General features: G+C 38.0%; 3 protein-coding genes and 1 long non-coding RNA gene across 5 annotated transcripts; 3 read left to right on the top strand and 1 right to left on the bottom strand.

The window, feature by feature from the left end:
* Positions 1-2: 2 nt before the first annotated feature.
* kctd6b (potassium channel tetramerization domain containing 6b) lies at positions 3-3559 on the top strand. The gene is made up of 3 exons (XM_032547561.1): positions 3-267; positions 1762-1859; positions 1937-3559. The coding sequence occupies exons 2-3, from the start codon at positions 1833-1835 to the stop codon at positions 2621-2623; spliced, it is 714 nt and encodes a 237-aa protein (XP_032403452.1). The 5' UTR covers positions 3-267; positions 1762-1832; the 3' UTR covers positions 2624-3559.
* Positions 3560-4589: 1030 nt separating this feature from the next.
* Positions 4590-9325, bottom strand: LOC116710437 (uncharacterized). 2 transcript variants are annotated; one of them, XR_004337115.1, is made up of 3 exons: positions 9161-9325; positions 7409-7583; positions 4590-5443 (listed from the first exon to the last, which is right to left on the bottom strand). It is a non-coding gene; the product is annotated as an uncharacterized LOC116710437 (long non-coding RNA). The 2 variants fall into 2 exon arrangements; XR_004337141.1 differs by lacking the exon at positions 9161-9325 and adding an exon at positions 8692-8751.
* Positions 9326-9338: 13 nt separating this feature from the next.
* Positions 9339-12282, top strand: uqcc5 (ubiquinol-cytochrome c reductase complex assembly factor 5). Its single transcript, XM_032548681.1, has 2 exons — positions 9339-9616; positions 11473-12282. Exons 1-2 carry the CDS (start codon positions 9463-9465, stop codon positions 11517-11519), a joined length of 201 nt encoding a protein of 66 aa, XP_032404572.1. The 5' UTR covers positions 9339-9462; the 3' UTR covers positions 11520-12282.
* Positions 12283-15294: 3012 nt separating this feature from the next.
* Positions 15295-19705, top strand: LOC116734324 (14-3-3 protein beta/alpha-1). Its single transcript, XM_032586038.1, has 6 exons — positions 15295-15430; positions 16451-16752; positions 16837-16960; positions 17378-17541; positions 17737-17832; positions 17922-19705. The coding sequence occupies exons 2-6, from the start codon at positions 16459-16461 to the stop codon at positions 17976-17978; spliced, it is 735 nt and encodes a 244-aa protein (XP_032441929.1). The 5' UTR covers positions 15295-15430; positions 16451-16458; the 3' UTR covers positions 17979-19705.
* Positions 19706-20639: the final 934 nt, after the last annotated feature.

Raw genomic sequence — 20639 nt, 5'->3', positions numbered from 1 at the left:
AACGGAAGTGCTATCCAAATCTATGTGATGGGTGTCTCTTTCCGCTCGTCTCGCCTGTAACCCTTCCAGTGCTGTGTTTTTAAGATGTGGCTATAGTTTCAGCGGGACCTCCTCCCCTCTTTCACCCGCCTTGGCTGCATCCTGGAGTCGACCACAGCTGCCCCAGTGCAGCATCATCAGTGACCGCCTGTCTCTTCGGTTAAAATCTTACCCCAATCTGCTTTTATTGGCTGAGAAAAAACACTACCAATCCCTAAAGTTGACCTGGTAAGGCTGTGCTTCATTGCGGTCCGTTTATATCCGCAGTTAGTTCGGTTCTGATCCAGTTGTTGAGCTCAGTTGTAACAGCGGCTAGTTTAATGGGTTGCTAGCTTTGTTAGCTTGTTAGCTAAAAGCTAGCAGAGAGCTAGGCTAGCAAGGGTTGGGTTTAATATGTTCGGTTGTGTTTTCGTGTTTTTTTTGATGGCCAGACAAAAGCGAAATGAACGATTGATTTGTACAGATTTATAATTAAAAATTAAAACACACTGATAGAGATACTTATTGCTACCTAAAAGCTTATTCCAAGCTTTTCAAATTTTCGTTCCAGCAAATGCATAAAAAATTCTAGTGTGTAGCTTTATACGTTAAGACTCAAATGTATTACGATACTGCACCAAATAATATGCTGCCTACCCAGATTATCATGGTCGTAAGTCTATGCTTTCTGCTGACTTGTACACATGCTCATACGGAGAGTAGTATAAAGGTTTGCATCATATCGAGCTGCCTTGTTAAATGTGGCACTTAGATTTTCCTTCATTCTCAACACTAGTTTCATGCAACTAAAATTAAATAACTAAATCTTTCTTGGATCTTTGGTTGAAAAGAGATTTATAAAAGGGGTGGATGCTGAAGGCAGTGCTGGATTCCACCTTCATGTGCTCTCGCCTGACCTGCTTTAGCCACATCAGCATTACTGCTCAGTACTGCAGAGAAAATTTTGCAATACATCTGGCAGGGCAAGCCATGTGAGATTATTTCATTATGATGATTTTACAAACACTTTTGGTGTTATTAACACAAATCTTAACTATTCGTAACTAATGAATAGTTAAGATTCATTAACTATTTTTTAATGAATCTTTAAAGATTCATTAAGAATTGTTCATGATATTTGTGCTCAGTCAGTGTTATATCAAAGCATTTTGAAAACATGTCTCCATATTTTGATGTTTACGTACTATTCTTAATCGAGACACATTTTTCTTATAAAGGATATTTTTTAATTTAAAAATTAACTGATTTTTAAAAAAAATCAGTTAATTTATGTAGCACCTATTTACCAAAGGCCCTCTCACTTCCAGATATGTGTAATCAGATATAATATAAACTCTTCCACTTGGGGAGGAATTTAGGAGTCATCTGGGAGGGACTCAAAGTAGAGCTGCTGCTTCTCCACGTAAAGAGGAGCCAGTTAAGATGGTTCGGGCAACTGTTTAGGATGCCTCCCCAGTGAAGTGTTCCAGGAAGACCTAGAAGATGCGGCAGGGTCTGTCTTTTTAGGTTGGCCTGGGAACAACTTGGGCTAGCTCCACTTTTCTCAATTCCTGCTTTAGCTCAGCACAAAAAGTGAACCAGCTCTGAACTACAAAGCTAATAATGTAATTTAACATACTTGCATTGTGAAAAACACAATTTGATTGAATTCTAAAGACCATCTCTAACTTGACCTGCTAGTCTATTTGTTTTGGGCCTCACATTCTTCTTGTTTTCCCACAGGTAAAGTTAAAGTGAACCAACTTTAATCCCTTCTCTGTTTTGGTTCGGACCTTGTGGGTATTAGTCTACAAATGGATAATGGAGACTGGGGCCATAGGGTAAGAGTTGAATGAAGTCCATTTTTTCGGTGTTAAAAACTGTCAAAATTGCAGTTAGTGTGTATTTTTCCTGACAGATGACTACTCCTGTTACCCTGAACGTGGGAGGCCATCTGTACACCACCAGTCTATCCACCCTCCAGCGTTATCCAGACTCCATGCTCGGTGCCATGTTCCGGGGAGACTTCCCCACAACTCGTGATTCCCACGGGAATTATTTCATCGACCGCGATGGAACCCTTTTCCGATACATCCTGAACTTCTTGCGGACGTCCGAGCTCACCCTTCCTGTGGATTTCACAGAAACAGACCTGCTGAGGAAGGAGGCAGACTTCTACCAGATTGAACCTTTGATCCAGTGCCTTAACGACCCCAAGCCGCTGTACCCCCCAGATATCTTTGAGCAGGTGGTGGAGCTCTCTAGCACTCGAAAACTGTCGAAATACTCAAACCCTGTTGCGGTAATTATTACACAGCTTACCATAACAACAAAGGTTCACGCCCTGCTAGAGGGCATTTCCAACAACTTCACCAAGTGGAACAAACACATGATGGACACCAGAGACTGCCAGGTGTCTTTCACCTTCGGACCATGTGACTATCATCAAGAGGTGTCTTTAAGAGTTCACCTCATGGACTACATAATGAAACAAGGCTTCACTATTCGGAACACGAGGGTGCACCACATGAGTGAGCGTGCCAACGAGAACACCGTGGAGCATCACTGGACTTTCTGTAGACCAGCTCACAAAGTCGAAGACTGACTTATGGCACAGCAGTTGTTGCTGGGACGTTACAGTGAGACTTGTCTTTGTATTACATAAATCATTATTAAGCAAAAAAAGAAATCGTCCTCTGTTTTAATGATGTACTGCTGTTTTTTATGTTTCACCCTATATGAGAGAAGGCTTGAGCTTAATAGCAAGGTCCATGCAGCAAAAGTAAATTAAAAATATAAATTTATGATTTGTGAAACTATTTAAGGAAAATATTTCTTGAGCTCAACCCGCATGTAGATTTTCTTGGAGTATTTGGAGTCTACAAAACATCAAACGTGTTTTCCACATGTCTAATGATGCAAAAACGTAATTTTGACCAGAATTGCAAATGAGCAAGTAATAAAAGTGATGCAGGTATTTGAGACACATTGCCTGAGTTTGGTAGCAAATCTTTGATTGTAACACTAATTTAGTTAAAACCTCAATTTGTAGGAACAAGTTTAAAAATTTATTTTTTGGAAAACGTTCTCTTTAGCAAAAAAGTAAACATTTTTCCCTCCGCTGATTGTGGAGTGTACTAATTAATTTCTCTACTTGTATGTTTTGTCCAGTAGATGTCTGGTGAGTAAAATTAGACTTAGTCTCTTAGATCCCCTGTACGGTACTATTAGGCCCCTTCATAGTTGATGCATGTGTCTTGTGTATGTATAAGTTATGTATCTGCTGTGTGCATTTTATGATACTCTGTCATAATGTCAACAGTTATGTGTTTGATTGTTCCTGCCAAAAATAAACCAGTTTGTGTATTTCATTTTAATCATTTAGCTCTATTGTTAAGATTTTTCCCTTATCAATGACATCTTGAGTTGCAACTCATAAAAGGGTGCAACGAGTTTTGAAAATGTTTTTTCTTCTTTCATTGGATGAAAATAATGCCTTGTTTCAGTATGATTTCTAAGTAAAATATAAGTTGCTTTTTAATTGTTTTGGTGTCAATCTGTTATATATTTGACCTCAAAATAGATGTCAAGTGTGTCTAAATGCAAAATGTTTTCCATGTTTGGGATAAAAAGCAACAGAGGAAAGTGAATATGCATTTATTACACTGATTAGTTTCGAATTTATTTTTCCGAATTTGGACGAAAAATTCGGAAATATAACATCTTGTTCCTCAAATTAGAATATTACATTAGATTTTTTTTAAAAAGGCAAAATATTTAATGTTTGTCAGTGGCGATTCTAGCCCTGTTTTAGGGCCAAAACTGTTTCTCAGCACCCCTGAGTAGGATTGCCACCCATCCAGTAAAATACGGAGTCGTCCCATATGTGTGCGTCCCGTATTGAACCGATACATAAATGTCCGATAGACACGCCTATAATACACACATCAACACTAAGTTTAACAATAATGGCCAAAATAAAACACAGGAAATATTAAGGTCAGCTACATTGTCGTGGCGGGAGCTAAAGGACCCCTGAACGCTACGGACCGACGCTGAACGTCACGGTTGCCTAGAGACGGACACTACGCAGCCGCGGTGAGCTGCTATCATGACATTATTTTATTGGTGGAAAAACTCAGTATCTGTTGTCAGTTTAAATATTCACTCTGCTGAGACGTTCCTCATTTTTTAGATGTTCTCTTGTTAGAGCTTTATCTGATAACTGACCATCTGGTTGCTTTTGGTTTTCATTTGCAGATAAATGACGGAGTTTCAAAGAAACTGTCGACTCCTTCATAAGAACCTGGAGTGAAAACCGACCCATAGTTTGCAGCCATTTTCATGCGAGTGTAAACATTGAATTGTGGGGCGTGGTCAACAGCAGCTTATTGGGATTTAAAGTGACAGAACTTGGATTCTGACAGGAGCTCAAAATATGCAGAACTGATCAGACTAAATTCTCATTATCTAATGATTTTCATTCAACTCTAGTAAGATAATAAAAAAAAGTAATGAACATGTTTTGTATAGACCATAAACTTATCCTAACCTGTCCATAATGGGTCACCTTTAAACACACGATTATTATTAAAGTTTTAATAAAAGCTCCTTTTTATGTACTTAGTTTGGGTGTTTCTATTCTGGAGCTGGCCTTTAACGGCGGTGAAGGATGGCAGCAGCTCCAACAGCGCCACCTTCCCTCAGAGCTCACCAGCGGTAACATCCACCCTCCGTCTGCCAGTAATGATTCTATACAGATTTTTTTCTGCCTGTGTTTCCAGGCCTGCCTGTTGAGCTTCAGTCAGTCCAGAGGATGAAGCTGGCCCCAGAACCAAATGAAACACCAATCGTCTCTCAGCTTCTCGCTCTGCCATGCGTCAGGAAACGCAGATGGACTTACCGCATCGTTGCTGAGACCATCCCGACACTGGTCTCCTTCTGCCAAGTACTGGTTCCACTCTACATTTTGCATCAAAAATACATTTATTAAAGGTAAAGGTTTTTAATGTTGGATTGTCTGATCAATAATCTTTTCATCATTGCATCTTTTATTAGTGACATTCATGCTAATATTTAATGCATTTTAATAACTAATATAAATTATCTAACTCTTTTCTTTTTTTTTTTGTTTTCGCTTTTCCCCTCAGAATTAAATCCACAGTCAGTGGAAAGCACATCCACTCCTCTGCCGAGTTCTCCGGTCCACGGCCCGGTCCACTCAGTCGGTTCTGGGCGGCTGGTCGTCCTGTAATCTGCCTCTGACTCGAACCAGCTCCCCCGTGAATGGCTCCTGCCCCAAACGTGCAGAGCGCCACCCGGGCTCCCCGTCCACCGCGTCCTTCGAGCGGCGCCGACGCGGCCGGGTCCGGGGAACGAGGAGGCGGCACCGCGACCCAACTTTGAACCAAAGATCCTCCTCAGCCTGTTTGAGGGAACGACTAAGAGTTTATTTTACGGCGTCCCCTAGTGGACAGAGGGGTTATTTTTCTCTCTGCTTTTGCCTTCCCTTGTAATAAATGAGCAATTTCTATTTTATACACAGTCACAGTGATTACAAATGTCAATTTAAAACCGCAAATACCTTTAAAGTTCCTCAGTGAAAAAGTGTTAATACATTCTTAACCATAACTATTTTTGACGCCTTCCAGACAATAAGGCCACATTAATGGAACTTTTAAAGTAACATTTGTGTTCAAATACTGTTTTATCAATCAAATCAAAGCAGTCTTTATCGTATGCTAGCAGTGCCATTTGTAAAGTTACACAGTAAAAAATAGCAATAATTTGATTTAATTTGGCCTATCGTACCTGTCACAAATTTATAAAGGTAAGATTTCCAAACTGAATATTTAATGCAGATAAATATTTATCTAGCTTTATTTAGCTTTCAAATTTAATATTTTGAATTTTGATTAGCTTGAAAATTCAAAGCTAAATTTCAAATTTAGCATCAAATTTAACTTGAATTTGAAGCTTAAAAATTAGGTAAATTTGAATTGAACATTTGAAATATTGAATTTCAAATTTGTTAAATTCAATATTTGAAAGTTAGGTAGTAGTTAGCTTCCATTTGGGTAGTTGGGAAGATAATTATTTAGTTCAACTAAATATTCCTGAATAAATCTTTAATTGTCTCCCAAATAAATATTTAATTTTAATTTAATTTTAATTTATAAAAACTTGTAAATTGGAGGCCAGGCTTCAGTTTTCTCTGCATTTACGTAATATAGTTAAGTTGAAATTGTTTGCCCCTGTCATCTTGAAGTTCTTATTCAGTAATAAACTTTTAAATTTCAATTCAATTTTTTGTTTGTTTTTACCTTTAAACTGTCTGTCACAATTTTTAATAGACAGAAACTTTAAATAACTATCAGATACTGAAAGCTGAGGTTGTTCTGGAAAAAAGAGCAAAAATACCAACTCCATGCAAAATTTGTGAGAATTTTATAGCCATAAAATCAAAAAAATACCAGGCAGCCCAGTTACAATTATGGGAATAAGAGGGTTAACAGGAAGAATTTCCAAAAAGAAGAACTTCCTTTTAACAGGAAGACTTCCAAACACACCCAGCACCGAACCATTTATTTACATTTGATAAAATTACGTTTAAGCAATGCCTCCTATTGGGGATTAATGTGGTGACAGTGATGAGGAAAAAGTTTCCTTTAACAGGAAAACTTTCCAAAAAAGCTTGTGCAGAAGAAATGAAATCAAGATTAAATTTCAAGAGGCTGCGTGTTTCGACGCAAAACCGGTTTTCACATTTAAATTTAAATTGTTGAACGTAAATGTAATTTGTTTCAGTTATTGACTTATTAAAATATGGACCCTGTCTTTGAAATATTTAGATTAAATTTAAAACTAAATGTTAAGTAGACGCAAAAAATAAAAAGGTATGTATTTTCAAAAATAAATAAAAGACACTATTTTCACCCAAAAACATTTAATATACATCCAAAAGATAATTATCTTAATGCAGCTATACTATGTCAACATAGCCACATTCAATTATCACTAAGAATATATAGGTATGCTATGAAGTTTTATTATAGTAATTTACTAAGCTGAGTCCCTTCCTGCAGTCTCTGAACTGTATTTGCCAAATCCTTGGCAGCCATTTTTCTTTCACATCACAACTGATTTTCAACCATGAATACCACAGCACAAAAAACCCATAACACACACACATAGCACAAAAAAGACATAATGATTTGCAACAGCAGAATTCTTCTCAGCTCATTGACTCTCAGCAGAGAATCAAACAAAAAAGCAAAGCTTAGGCCTTCAACAGCATTAGCATCAAACGACGTTAGCATCAAACAGCCTTAGTATAGCATCAAACCCGCAGAAGACATGGCGGGTCTAACAGAAGCTTGACTTAACTTACCTTTGATGGAGCTTGAAGCGGCCCTCAGCTTCATTGTCGTTCACCCAAGATATCTATTATCGATCAGCTACTAGTTCCAGACGCCATTTTCTTCCTCCTCAGATATTTCAGGGATGCCAGCAGCCAAACAAACAAACCGCTGCTGAAACGCCATAGTCGCTCCTCCTCTCCTGCTCTGTTTAAACAGTAAAAAAACAGCTTCAATAACTTTATCAGGGACAAAACAAACAATAAAGTTTCTGAAAAATAACTTATCAAATAAACAACGCAGCTATTTCAAAAATGGCGCTTCCGCGGCCTGCTCGCCCTCAGTAGTGTATGAACCTTACCAAGCTCCGCCCACAACCGACCCACGTGACCGCAAGTCTCACAAAGTCTCGCGGCGCGTTGTTTCTATGTAAACATGACTCGATTAGTTTATTTATATTTCTTTATTTAATCAGGTAAACCCCGTTGAGATCTAGATCTCATTTTCAAGAGGGACCTGAGCAAAAAAAAGGTGCATCATTTCTACCGGATTTTCACAATATATCAGCTACTACAATGGACAGAGGAACTAACAAGTTCATGTCATCTTTTTTGGATGAGATCAAGGTGTTTGAGCCACGCGATGCCTAGAACATTGTGCACGGCACAGCAAAATGCTTTCGCTCGATGAGGAAAACGGCAGATCCACGCACCCTCTACATCAGGGGTACCCAAACTTTTTGAGACCAAGATCTACTTTTTCTCTCACCAGCCGGCTGAGATCTACCTCATGACATGAAGACATAAATATTGTAAATTAAACTCTATTGACTTATTTTATATGCGAATATACGTCAGTTATAGCAGAAATATTAAAGTGATAGAAAACCTAATGCAGTTTCTTCCTCAGTGAGACTCTGTCACTGGTTTCTCAGTCACAAGCTGGTTGCAAACCTGAGGCCAGCAGGTGTCAGTCAGTTATGGTAGATCTGAAATTTGGTTTGATGACGTCAATATGAGAAGCTGCAGACTGACAGGAGGAACCAAAGAGCTCTGTAAAGGTAAAGGCAAATCTTCTGAAGTTGGGATATAATTAATTTAATTTCACATAGTTATCGCGGTAGAAGCCATTTGTTCGTTAAAATTTTACGAAATATATTTGTTCTATTTGATGTTTGTTGTGAATGGCGTATACTCACAAACGAACGAGGTAATTAGTCCAACGTTTAGAAACTACAGCGGCTGTAATGCGCCACAGCAAAGGTAAACAAAGGTAAAATAACCCGAACAGGTGATCAACTCAAAACCACTCGTACCTTTTTATTCTCTCTCTCTCTTTGTAGTTTAAGCACACCTGTTACCGTGGCAACCACCTGACGAGCAAGACGAGCAAAGATTACGTTAAAAACATAACATTCAGTCCGTTACGATATCAAGTTTCCAGGCTTGATATTTATTTCTCGATTATTAACCAGCGCTTCCCTGAACACAGCGATGGCTGATGCTGTAGTTGGTGCTAGAGCGGCTAACACGAGTAACAGTTTAGTCCAAAGCCTTTTCTGCTAAAATAAAATCTTTAGTGTATGTCAGATACAGTACACATTGCATATTGATCTGTTTAGCTAACGTAAGACTGTGTAGCAGACAGGCTTCAAGGTGTAGAAGTTGTATCAGTTCTGCCATTATGCTGTACTTAGCTAACAGGAAGCTAAGTGTGTTTGTGAGACGGCCACGCATGTTGTAGCCGCGCTACTACGTAGAATGGGCAAAGGTCCATTAGATTACCAGTGAGACGTGAATCAGTTCATAATTCATTTACACGTGCAGCACACCCGGATGTCGCAAACTCCTGCATGGTGCGTTCGTTTTAAACTCCATCACCGTTCGTCCCGGATGTGTCCGTAGCTTGCAACACACTCCGCCTATCTCAACTGACTCTTAAAACGAGCGCACCTCATCATTGCTCTCGTAACGTCAGTAAAGGACGCAGTAAAGGTGGCTTCCTCTGCTTCTTCGTTTTGAACCGCTTTAATGAAAACGCGGCTGTAGGAGTGTTTAGGAAGAGAAACACAAGCTTGTTCGCCGAGATGTTTCACAGAAGTAAAACCATAAAAGGTTTGCTAAGTATTGTCCCTGGGAAACAACGACTAGGGGCGTACAGGTTCCTACCTATCTTTTTCTGCATTGGAGGAGTCATGGAGTGGATCATGATCAACGTGAGGATAGGACATGAAACTTTCTGTAAGTGTAAACACAAAGTCCGCGTCTGCTTCTTGTGCACGTTTGACCTTGATGGGAGATTAGCATGTGTTAGCCTTAGCAGTTCAAAATTTGATTTCTTTAAATGACAACTTGTCCCACTTGTCATATTACTGGTAACCACCAAAATAAAAGCTTTGTATTTTAAGACGGTTGATTGGTTAGTGGTGTTTACTGTAGTCACAATATTGCTCTTCCTTGCGGAAGAATTTATACGTTTATGGCTGTATATTTACAGTTATTTACTGTGAAGTGCAGCCTTTCCTTACAGTATTTAGCTTCATCCATCTTCGATTCAACTCTATCTAGATTTCTATTCCTTGCTAATGAAATGTATCCACAAAGCATGATTCTGGCACTACCACATTTTACTGAGGGAATGCTGTATTCAAATTGATGTCTAGTGTTAATTTTCTTCTACATGTGGTATTTTTTTATGTATTACAAAAGGCTTAATTTTGGTTTTATATAAGTCGTCATGCCTTAAATTTAAAAGTGGATTTCTTTTAAGAACTACATTCTTCTCGAAGTGCATCACTAATATTTCCCATCGTTCAGCAAGCTCAAAACAAAGTGCATCAAAAAACATGCTGCTGGTTACTGTGTATAAAGACTGAAAATGTATGAACTTCCAGTTTTTATATGTGCAATGGAAAAAAATAAAATCCTAATTTTAAAATTTGATTACCTGATCACTGGCGAGAATCAATCAATGGACCAATTTGTAGGTGCAACAATATCCATCCACCCACCCACAAAAAAACTTTGTCACAAAATATTGAACATCCTCGTATTTTGTGTAGCACCTCAAAAACGAACGGTTTTTTTTGTTTGTTTGTTTTTTTTTTTTAATTATTATAAAAGCAAAACATGAAAAATCTTGAATCAGCCAAGATAACAATTATCTGCAGGTGAATTCTGTACAGCTTAATTTTGGATTGGTTACCAAAAAATTATTAATAGACTATTACAGCTCAAACAAATGCTACTTATAACTGGATTTAATTAGAACCGCTCTACAGATTGTGTCTGAGCAGTATGAACATACAACAGATATTGTGTATCTTACAGTTTTGTAAAATGTTACTTCCCTAGGACATAAACTTCATTCCAAGTTTATGTCCTACTAAAATAATAATATTTTAGTAGTTTTTCTGTTTTTGCACCTGTGATTACACCTATGCCTGGGAGAACAGAATAAATGAAAAGATGAAAAGCAATAAACCAGTTATTAAACCGCCTCTGTTAAGGCTGAACCACTGTTATTTTTTTTGTCATTTTGTACAGAGGTTCTCACTTGTGTGGTTTCAGGAAAACTAACATGATTCTAAAGCCTCTGCTGATTTAAAAAAATGAAACCGTGTTTTATCCTTTTGTATTCTGAGCTTCTCCAAGATAGAGAGGAATGTAGGGGGGTTTTTCTACAAGAAGAAGACTAAATTTTTTATTCCTCAGATTCTGGTGACTGTAAAACTGCCTTTATTCTGTTGTTTATATTGAGGTTGTGTCAGAAAATGTGCAGGTAAAAAAAAAAGAAGATTTTTATCTATTAAACATCCTGGTTAATCAATATAGGAAGTACCAGAAAGGCAGCAAATATGAAATTAGATTCCACATATGCTGCAGTGACAAGTATGTTTGTCACTGCAGCTGGGTCATGTAAGTGGAACAGAGCCATTGTTAATGAATAGTAACACGTGTTCTTTTCCTGCTGTTCCACATTAAACACCTTAGGAAGTAAGGATGCCAAGTATCAGTCAGCTAAGTGTTTTACTGTATTCATAAGAAGGCAACACTTCATTTCTCATGTCTCCATTGTTTGGTTTTTTTCTTAACAGACGATGTCTACAGAAGAAAAAAATCAGAGCGGCAGTACCAGCGGTAGATAGCAGACAGTCTCCTTGTACTAGATCAACACGGAGCCAAGTGAATGATGGTCAAACTTCACAAGAGTCGCCTAAGGACGCACCGCTGGACTCAAACTCCCTCACAATTAAATCGCAAGCATAGAGACGCTCTGGACGAAAAAAGATGTTGGAGGAATCCCTTCCAGCTTGCAAGTTTTACAGGCTTTACTCTGAAAATATGGAGTCAAAAAAAAAAAACAACACAAGTTAATATTAGTGTAATATTATAATATGTTTGAGATTAAGACTGTTTTAAGTGACAGTGAATAATACTAAAGTAACAGAACAAAATATTTGTATCTATAATTTGAGGTATTGTGTGGTTGAGGTAATGACAGTATAAAAATGCATCTCCAAACTAATCAGCCAGATTGTTCTTATTCTGTCATTCGTCCTTATCCCTCATTCACTCAGTGAAATTGTGCGTTTTTATGTGTCAGTTGTACCAGCCGACAGAAAGAGACTGCAGGCAGATGAAACTGTTTGGGTATCCCGACAGCTTGATGGGGTCCCCATTCAGCCTCACACGGTCCAGGTTGGATCGTATGTAGTGGCTGGTGTCGCCTTTGCAGAACATCTCGTCTGTTATAGTTGAGATATTGTTGCTCTGTAGGAAAAAATGAAAGAAAAAAAACCCATAACATTGGGATGTTGTGTAGCCTGAAGTGCTAAAAGGATTAACTGTACGTCTTTCTCTTCTCTTTAATTAAAAAAAAAAACTTGCAATAGACCTTACATGCAGGTGAAAAATACGAAGGGATTCTGTAAGTTTAGACACTGCTGTTAGTTCATTATCTTCGAAGTCTTTTGAACAGTTCCACATTTTGCATTGTTACAGTGATGAGGAAAATAATGATGGATGGCTTTGAACATATAGCAATAAAAAAATCTATAGCTTTCAGCATTGATCCCTTTTAGTCAGAAACCCTTCAATAACATCAAATACTCCCAGTTGCATTCAGAATAATTCAAACTGAGTCACCTGAATAAAAAAAAACTATGTGAAGGCATCAGCCAGTGCTACAATAGGAGCTTCTTAAGCAAAATCATTTTCATGTGTTAGAATGGCCCAGTCAAAGTCCAGACCTATAGCCAACTTGGATAAAGCTTAGCAACAGCTGTTTTTAACAAAACTTTCATTCCCTTCATATGCAAAGCTGGGAGAAATGCACCCTGAAAGCTGTTAGCTGTACTGGCAACAAACAGTGGTTCTGTACAGAATTGACCCACGGAGGCTAAATAGAAATGCAGAGATTTTTCTGATTTTTATTTGAAACAAATATTGAAAATCATTGTACTTCCTTTCCACTTATAATTATGCACTACTTTATGTTGTTGCCTATCATCAAATTTTAATGAAATACATTAAAGTTTGTGCTACCAGCTTGACAAAAGGTGAAGTCCCTGGTGTGTGAATACTTTTACAAGGCATAGCATATAATTAATCCTATGTTACCCATGTCAATAGAGTTTTGTTTGCTTATTTTTGAGATTTTGTTGAAATGTGTATGCAGGTATGCAGTTTCTTTCAGCAGTGATGGCACAGCAGCCAGGTCGGGGGGAAATCTCCTCACATTTAACGAATGCGGTCAGGCAGACACACATCAGACATGTTGGCAGCTCTGAAAAAGGTCACATCTGCTCTTTAGATTCTTTATACATGCCCAGACTGCCTAATGAACAGCCCAGCTCAGTGGTCTCACCAATGTCACTTTGCTGTTTAAAATGTGACACATGTAGTTTTGAGGGGATCACATAATCAATCCTTTTATTGCATCAGAATCACAGTAAAAAAGAAAGAAGTGGAAAATACCTCAACAAGTGTTACATAATCAGTTTTCAAAAACGAATTTCTTGAATAAATGTCACTTTTGGCCTCCTGAACTGCTGCCATGTCAGGGTCCACATCATGCTGGAGGCCGTCATCGGGAATATACACAATCTCAGCCTAAAAAAAGGTAAAAAAGTGTTCCTCAGCTCTTCTTCTATCACCCTCAAACTTGTTTTACCTGTTTATTTATTTGAATGGTACATCAACACCAGAAGACACTCACTACAGGTTGCCTTGCTTTCATGGATTCATCCTCTTTGAGCTAAAGGTCTGACAGAGAGAAAAATGGATGCAAAGATTAAAATCCATGGATGCATTATTGTCGAAGAGCCTAGTCAAAGAGATCGCTGCCTCCTCAGCTGTGAACAGGAAAACATTTCAATTCAGTTTTCATTAATTGCCTGTTTAGAATAAATAAAGTCTCAGATTAGTCAAATGTGGAGTGACTTGGCATGAGCTGGTAGGAGATTCTGTATGTTAACCTTGTTTAAAAATATAGTGGTTTAAATTTACAATTTTGAAATATGTAATGTGGTCTTTTATTAAACACTGGACAACAACAATTATTACCACTTTTAAAATGCAACATTGACTTTTAACCTTAAAGTAATGTTAAGTGTAATTATACAGTTAAAACTGTATAACACTGAACACATCATTTTTCTCACAGAAATTAAATCAGATAAATTTTGGTAGTCCATTTAGCAAAATTATTTATATTAGCTGAATGCTAAAATAATATTTTTATTTTCTTATTACTTTGACATGCTGTGACATTACTAAAGTTTTTGGGAAGCCCAGATGATTATTATATTTTAGACTTCTGACTGTTTAGCGTTTGAGTGAATTAAAGTCTCAATAAGCTTTGCCTAAATAAATAAAGAAATAAAAATGATACATTGCCTTGTAATAAAATGTAGTTTTAGTACATTCTTGTTGACTTTGGTGCATTAAATAGTTTGTATTTAAATATTGATATGAAGACTTTTGGCAGTTCTTGTGTGAAGTGTGATATGGAGAGTTGAAGCCTGCTTTGCATCAACACTGATGATGAATACATGAAGCAAAAGGGGAGGCTTTATGTATCCAAACATTTTACTTTTCTGATAAAAAAAGTATTTGCCTATTCACACATTTTATCAATAACATCAAATTAGGTTCATAGTTAAAAGTATCTTAACTGGGTATTTACCCTGTTAGGAAGTATTTGAAACTACCATTTATCATGAATGACATGTACATACCACCATTTTATTTCTATTTTTACGTTTTGCAAAAATAGGATGGATACATCTTCTTCCATGGGATGTTGATATTTATGAAAGAGCACATTGCTTTCAACCTAATGACAAGAAAATTGTAAAATATTGGTACTTTTAGTGGCAATATGTTGTGAAATTTCAATGAAATTATTCAAGGAAAAACCTGAAAATCTGCTAAAAGCCGCATTTGTTATATCTGTACTTAAAAGCATTAAGTTGACTCTATCATTTTTAGCTTCAGTTAAGAGCCATTGTAAGGAGCCATCTGCGGCTTTACAGCAGGTTAGACACCTTGGATAGAGGATGCAGAAGACAGTACTAAACAGACACGAGCTGTTCGCTGGGTTACGCTTTAAGGGAAGAGAGAACAGTCTAATTTAATAACATGCAGACTTTATTGATGTGGATTTGAACAAACTTTCATGCTTAAGAGAAATTTTGCAACAACACTCTGAAGTTGGAAATCAGTTCTATCTTAGTACGAAGCCTAGAAGAGCTGCAACAGATTATATAAGAAGTATGAAGACATTAAAAACATACAACCATATAGGCTAATATACTCGTTCTGAAACGGTAACAAGTTAACTTAGTCTTCGTAAACGATGTTTTATCTTCGGCAGAAAAGCAGCGCCTGCATTACGTAAGGCAGATGTGTGGTGAGAAAGGAGGAAACAGAAGTGCCAGTGTAGCGGAAGTGGTACTGCCCTGAACGCTGAGCGAGACGGAGGACGGAGGCTGAATCGTCCAGAGAGTGAAAAAAACGACAAAAAAAGCAGGATTAAAAGTCACCAATTTTGTAAGTGTAGTAACCTAGCGCGTCTGAATATCGCACGATAGCACTACCTTTTCATTGGTAATTCGGCGGGAGAAGAGCTGTTTTTCATCGTGTGCGGCTGGATCCTGTTGAGAAGCCATCATAACCGAGAGGCTAGGCTAGCTGCTAACCGACGGTCGGATTCCATGACACTTTGTTCTGACAGGCTCGGCAGCCTGGGCGGGCCGAGTCTTACAGCAGGGGAAAATACACTAAAACGTTCACGTAGCTCACCGAATTGCCACGATTTGTTCTCGTCTGGTTTAACAGTTCCACAAGAAGAATCATTGCTGTCCCGTTCTTGTTTTAAATAATTTAACGTGGCCGTTGAAATTTTCTCTACTGGCCTAGCGAAAGACAGCGGCAGCCAGGCGACGGTAGCTAGCCTACTGTTAGCTTCTCCATTCGTTTTGCGTTATCACGACATATTATCTCCCTGCGCGTTCTCTGGTCAATTAAGGACACACCCTTAAATGTAATTTAATAGAAAACTTAAACCACTTCTGGCGTATTTGTCAAAATAGCGTTAATATTGGGCCATTAAATACTGCAGCCCGCTAGCGCTACTAGCAACCTCAAGGGAGGGCATTAAAGGCTGACCCGGGAAAGCTTCGGTTGGTTTTGTAGATTAGGGGATTAATTCGAAATATATTGATCCAATAAAACAGTCACGAGTGTTAAATTTAAGCACCTTACACCTGTGCATGCTGACGAGTGAGCACATAGCCAAGTCAAGATTGGGGAGCGCTACGAACGAGCTAACAGCTAAACCTTAGCTAGTGATGTGTATGGCTGACCCAGTTGCCAGGGGGCCCAGTTCAAACTTACACATAATTTCTGTATAACATAATGGTTTCTACCAAAGAGCTAGCAAACGGTGTTAATTTCAACAGAAAGTTATGATTATTCCATAGAAATGTGAACTGTCCAGGTTAAAATATGATTACCCATGTGTACTGTTCACATATCTAGCTCTTGACATTGCCTCTTCTTTTTTTCCAGTCTAGAAAATGGATAAGAACGACCTGGTACAGAAGGCCAAGCTTGCTGAGCAGGCTGAGCGCTATGATGACATGGCTGCAGCCATGAAGTCAGTGACAGAGCAAGGCGCAGAGCTGTCGAATGAGGAGCGTAACCTTCTCTCTGTGGCCTACAAGAATGTGGTTGGGGCACGTCGTTCATCCTGGCGTGTAATTTCCAGCATCGAGCAGAAGACTGAAGGCAATGACAAAAAACAGCAGATGGCACGTGAATACCGGGAGAAGATAGAAGCTGAACTGCAAGAAATCTGCCATGATGTGCTTGTAAGCGTTTAATTGTGAGAACTGTGCCCTTTCTTGTATTCCAGGGGATGTTTCTAAACTGGTTATCTTGTGTATTGATTTCAGGGGCTACTGGACAACTATCTCATTGCCAACGCATCTGCTGCTGAGAGCAAGGTGTTCTACCTGAAGATGAAAGGCGACTATTATAGATACCTTTCTGAGGTTGCATCTGGAGACTCTAAGAAGGGTAATTATATTACTTAAACATCGCATAACAATGTTTAACTTGACTTGGAAAATAGGGATTTGAAAGATGATTAAAACGCTCATGAAAATCCTGATTCTCAAAAGAATATTTAAATAAAACAATTGCATTTTCTGTCAAACTGGAAATTTTCTTTTAACAGAATATTTTCTGCTTCAAAATTCAGTCAGTTTTTACTTTGGTAATATTTCCTTAACAGAAATCAAAGGAAAACACAAAACATCTCATAACTTGAGTTGCATACTACCTTGGTGTTTGAGACATTTTTATGTAAACTTTTTAAAGTATTGTGCTTAGACAGCGTATTAGTTTCTTTTCTTTTTTTTTTCCTGCTCTGGTGTCTACCTTAAAAGTTGGTTAATAATTGATCATTTCATTTTTTTTCTTCTGCTAATACAGATACAGTGGATAATTCCCAGCAGGCGTACCAGCAAGCTTTTGACATTAGCAAGGGGGAGATGCAGCCAACACATCCCATTAGGCTTGGCCTGGCCCTCAACTTCTCAGTCTTCTATTATGAAATCCTCAACAACCCGGACAAGGCCTGTAGCCTGGCTAAGACGGTATGAACCAAACCCTACTAACAATCTACTTGTAGTCTCTTTTTTTTTTTTTTTTTTTATGTAAAACTATGGCAAACTGATTGACGATCAGTTTTAAATTTAACAATTTGGAGATGGTATAAATCAGAGGAAATTAGACCAACTATTGTGGAAGTTTAAGTTTTGTGGTTTTTGGATATTTTTTTTTTCTATCAGGCATTTGATGAAGCAATTGCTGAACTCGACACTTTGAACGAGGACTCTTACAAAGACAGCACCCTGATCATGCAACTACTAAGGGACAACCTGACTGTGAGTTCCATATTTGGGATATCCTGTGTGATCTTGATGTCTTTCCCGACAAATATTACTCTAACTTTTCTCTTGCTTTCTTTCTCCAGCTGTGGACATCAGAAAACCAGGCAGATGAGGGAGAGACCGGAGACGGGGAAAACTAATGGAATTGCACTGTTAATCCACCTACACTCTTATCTTAAACACAGACAGCTTATATACATCCCCCCCTCCACTCCATCAGCCCCTCCCACTTCTGTATGACAAGCAGCCTGAATTGCTCCTGACCAACTAGTTTACCCCTCTCAGTTCACTGTGAGGTGACAGGGTAATTTTCAGTTGTTAGCAGATTCAGTCACTTTGTGGAAACATGTTGTATTGATTAGTGAGTCCATGTTGCTGTTGTTTTTGTCAGCTTCGTGTGTAGGTCTGTATGTAGTGAGCGTGAAAGTGCGAGTGAGTGTGAAATGATTGCGCGTGTGTGTTTCTGGGGGGGAGGGGGGTGTTGTGAATTCGAATCGTCCTTCCAACTTCCTTTATCCCAGCTAGTTTGGTGTGCATTTTTCATCCCTTTTTTTTTTTTTGTTACTTTTCTTATTTGTGATTCCTCATGATATTTACAGGTTTTATTGTATGGTAATTAAACTGGCAGTTGATTTCCACCAAACACTGTGATGGTAGGCTTTCCATTTGCTTCACAACCCTCAAAATAGTTTTTGTTTTTGTTCCAGACACGTACGATCCTGTATTCAGTTAACTGCAATTCTGCTGTGGGCTCATACAGAAAGGAGGCAGGCTGTATTGTGACACTGACATCTTGGTGTAATATTCCTTGATCATGTTCACAAATTCAGTTTTCAAGTTCTAAGGGACCCCGTAAATTGTCATAATAGATTTGTTCAGACATAAGACATTCCACATTATTAGGCATCTTGAAAACAGCAGTGCTCCTTATTGTTTTTTGAACTAAGTATAGATTGTCATTGTAGTTTTCTCACTGTTCTGGTGCTGCTTGATCTCAGTACAATGAAAATTGTATGCGTAAATGTGGTTCCATGTATTTTGCAAGATTGACTATCATCTGTATGTAAAACCTAAAGTAACCTTTTATTGATGTTAATTGAAAATGTCTTGCCACACTGTATCAACCCTGCTTGCAAAATATTCCTCTTAAAGCGGTTGTTTTCTCCAAAAAAGCTTTTGTGCCTGGCTTTCTCTTGCAGCCTCCTGCATTTTTTTCCTTTTAAGGTAGCAGCATCTGCTTGTTTAAAATCTCATAGAACGAGTTAGACCACAAAAACATAAACCCTGACCTCAGTTTTTACCCAGGTGAATCTCTCGGCTATTAAAGTTAGCTGGTGGGAATAATTGCCTCTAAAAATCAGGTTTTAGAAGGTGAAAAGAAGCTCAGTGTCACAATACCATGTATCACCACTACATTCCACATTACTGTAGTTGAAGACACCATTCCACGTTATAGCTGGCGGTCTGTTTACTCTGACAATGCTCCAATAAATTGAAATCTTTTGTTGGGGGGAAAAAAAAAATAAAAAAAATATGTCAGTTCATTATTTTGCTTGATGAAAATGCAGTTAGTGAATGTGGAACGAAGCCTGTCTGTATATCAGGTATTTACTTGCTTTGTTTTTACTGACAAGTCTTATGGCTAAAATTTGCTTCTGTAACAGTCTATTACCCAGTGCACACACGTGGTTGTGAAAATTTAGAATAGCTATTAAAAAAGCAGTGATGAAATGGAGATAAACAATGGTTGGTGTAATTCTAGCTTTGTGTTTATGTATCTTAAAACCATTCTAGTTTCACTATACATGTAAGAAATAGGAAAGTGTCAAAGACCATTCAGTGAAATAAAGTTTCGTTTAAGATAAGAGGCAAATTACGTCTTTATTTCTGTTCAGAAAGTCCTGTTAATTTTTTTAAAAATGTATCAAACGTGGCTTTAAATACATGGACTCATTCCACTGCATGTATTTTTATTACTAAGCTAAGAACTAGTTTTTATCGCGGAATGTGACGTACTTTTTGTCAGTGCCTTCTCACGTCTTAATTGAAATTGCACTGCGCGGAGCAAGCGTGCAGGTGTTCGGCGATGCTAATTAAATCAAAACAAGCTGAGGTTCACGTGGAAAGTGTTCACAAACTGCTGCGCTGAATAAAAAGACATCCTCGCTTTAAATGTAAGTTTATTTGGTTTGAAACGTTAGGGTGTATTTATTTGTAGAACTGCGAGTTTCTTTCAGTGCGTGATGCGCACGCACTGGAAAATTTAGCTAACGACTGTTTTAGCTTAATGTTTTTTCTTTGATAAATTTGTTGCTTGTACCGTTAGCTACATCATTAAACTTTTAAAAGTATTTGCTTCCCCGCTTTTATGTTAAGATAATAGTTTTATCTAAACATTTCAACTGAAAATCTTCTGCCCACTGTTAAACTACCACCGAGTATCAGGTTGCTCCTTCTGTTTCAACTAGAAACAGAACGTTTCTAGCTGAGTGGAAAAAGGCCTCCACTCAACAAATCTTTGTGAATTCTCTTTAAATTTAGTATATACCGAGGTGTCTACATAAGTGAGAATATAATTATGTTGATTCAATAAAAAATAAGTTTAGATTACGTACTCTTGTTTTAAGCCTCCACTTAACACGGAGACAGTTTTATTTTGACTAAGGCTCACAATAAAAACCTTATGCTTTTTAGGGATCGTATATAAGCCAAATTAAACAAGGGATTTCAATACCGAAATGTTGGCCCTCTGAAAGGATGCGTATGTGCTGCTATATGCACTAAATATCTGGTTCTGCATG

Source organism: Xiphophorus hellerii, chromosome 1 (assembly GCF_003331165.1).
Source record: "Xiphophorus hellerii strain 12219 chromosome 1, Xiphophorus_hellerii-4.1, whole genome shotgun sequence".
In the NCBI taxonomy this organism is placed as follows: Eukaryota; Metazoa; Chordata; class Actinopteri; order Cyprinodontiformes; family Poeciliidae; genus Xiphophorus; species Xiphophorus hellerii.
This window is presented reverse-complemented; position numbering and strand designations above follow the sequence as displayed.

Excerpts from the sequence above, each read along its gene's own strand:
- LOC116734324 (XM_032586038.1), top strand. The coding sequence starts at position 16,459 with ATGGATAAGAACGACCTGGTACAGAAGGCCAAGCTTGCTGAGCAGGCT. Across the intron at positions 16,753-16,836 it reads AAATCTGCCATGATGTGCTT|GGGCTACTGGACAACTATCT; the intron begins GTAAGCGTTTAA and ends TATTGATTTCAG. Across the intron at positions 16,961-17,377 it reads ATCTGGAGACTCTAAGAAGG|ATACAGTGGATAATTCCCAG; the intron begins GTAATTATATTA and ends CTGCTAATACAG.
- uqcc5 (XM_032548681.1), top strand. The coding sequence starts at position 9,463 with ATGTTTCACAGAAGTAAAACCATAAAAGGTTTGCTAAGTATTGTCCCT. Across the intron at positions 9,617-11,472 it reads GATAGGACATGAAACTTTCT|ACGATGTCTACAGAAGAAAA; the intron begins GTAAGTGTAAAC and ends TTTTCTTAACAG.
- kctd6b (XM_032547561.1), top strand. The coding sequence starts at position 1,833 with ATGGATAATGGAGACTGGGGCCATAGG. Across the intron at positions 1,860-1,936 it reads ATGGAGACTGGGGCCATAGG|ATGACTACTCCTGTTACCCT; the intron begins GTAAGAGTTGAA and ends TTTTCCTGACAG.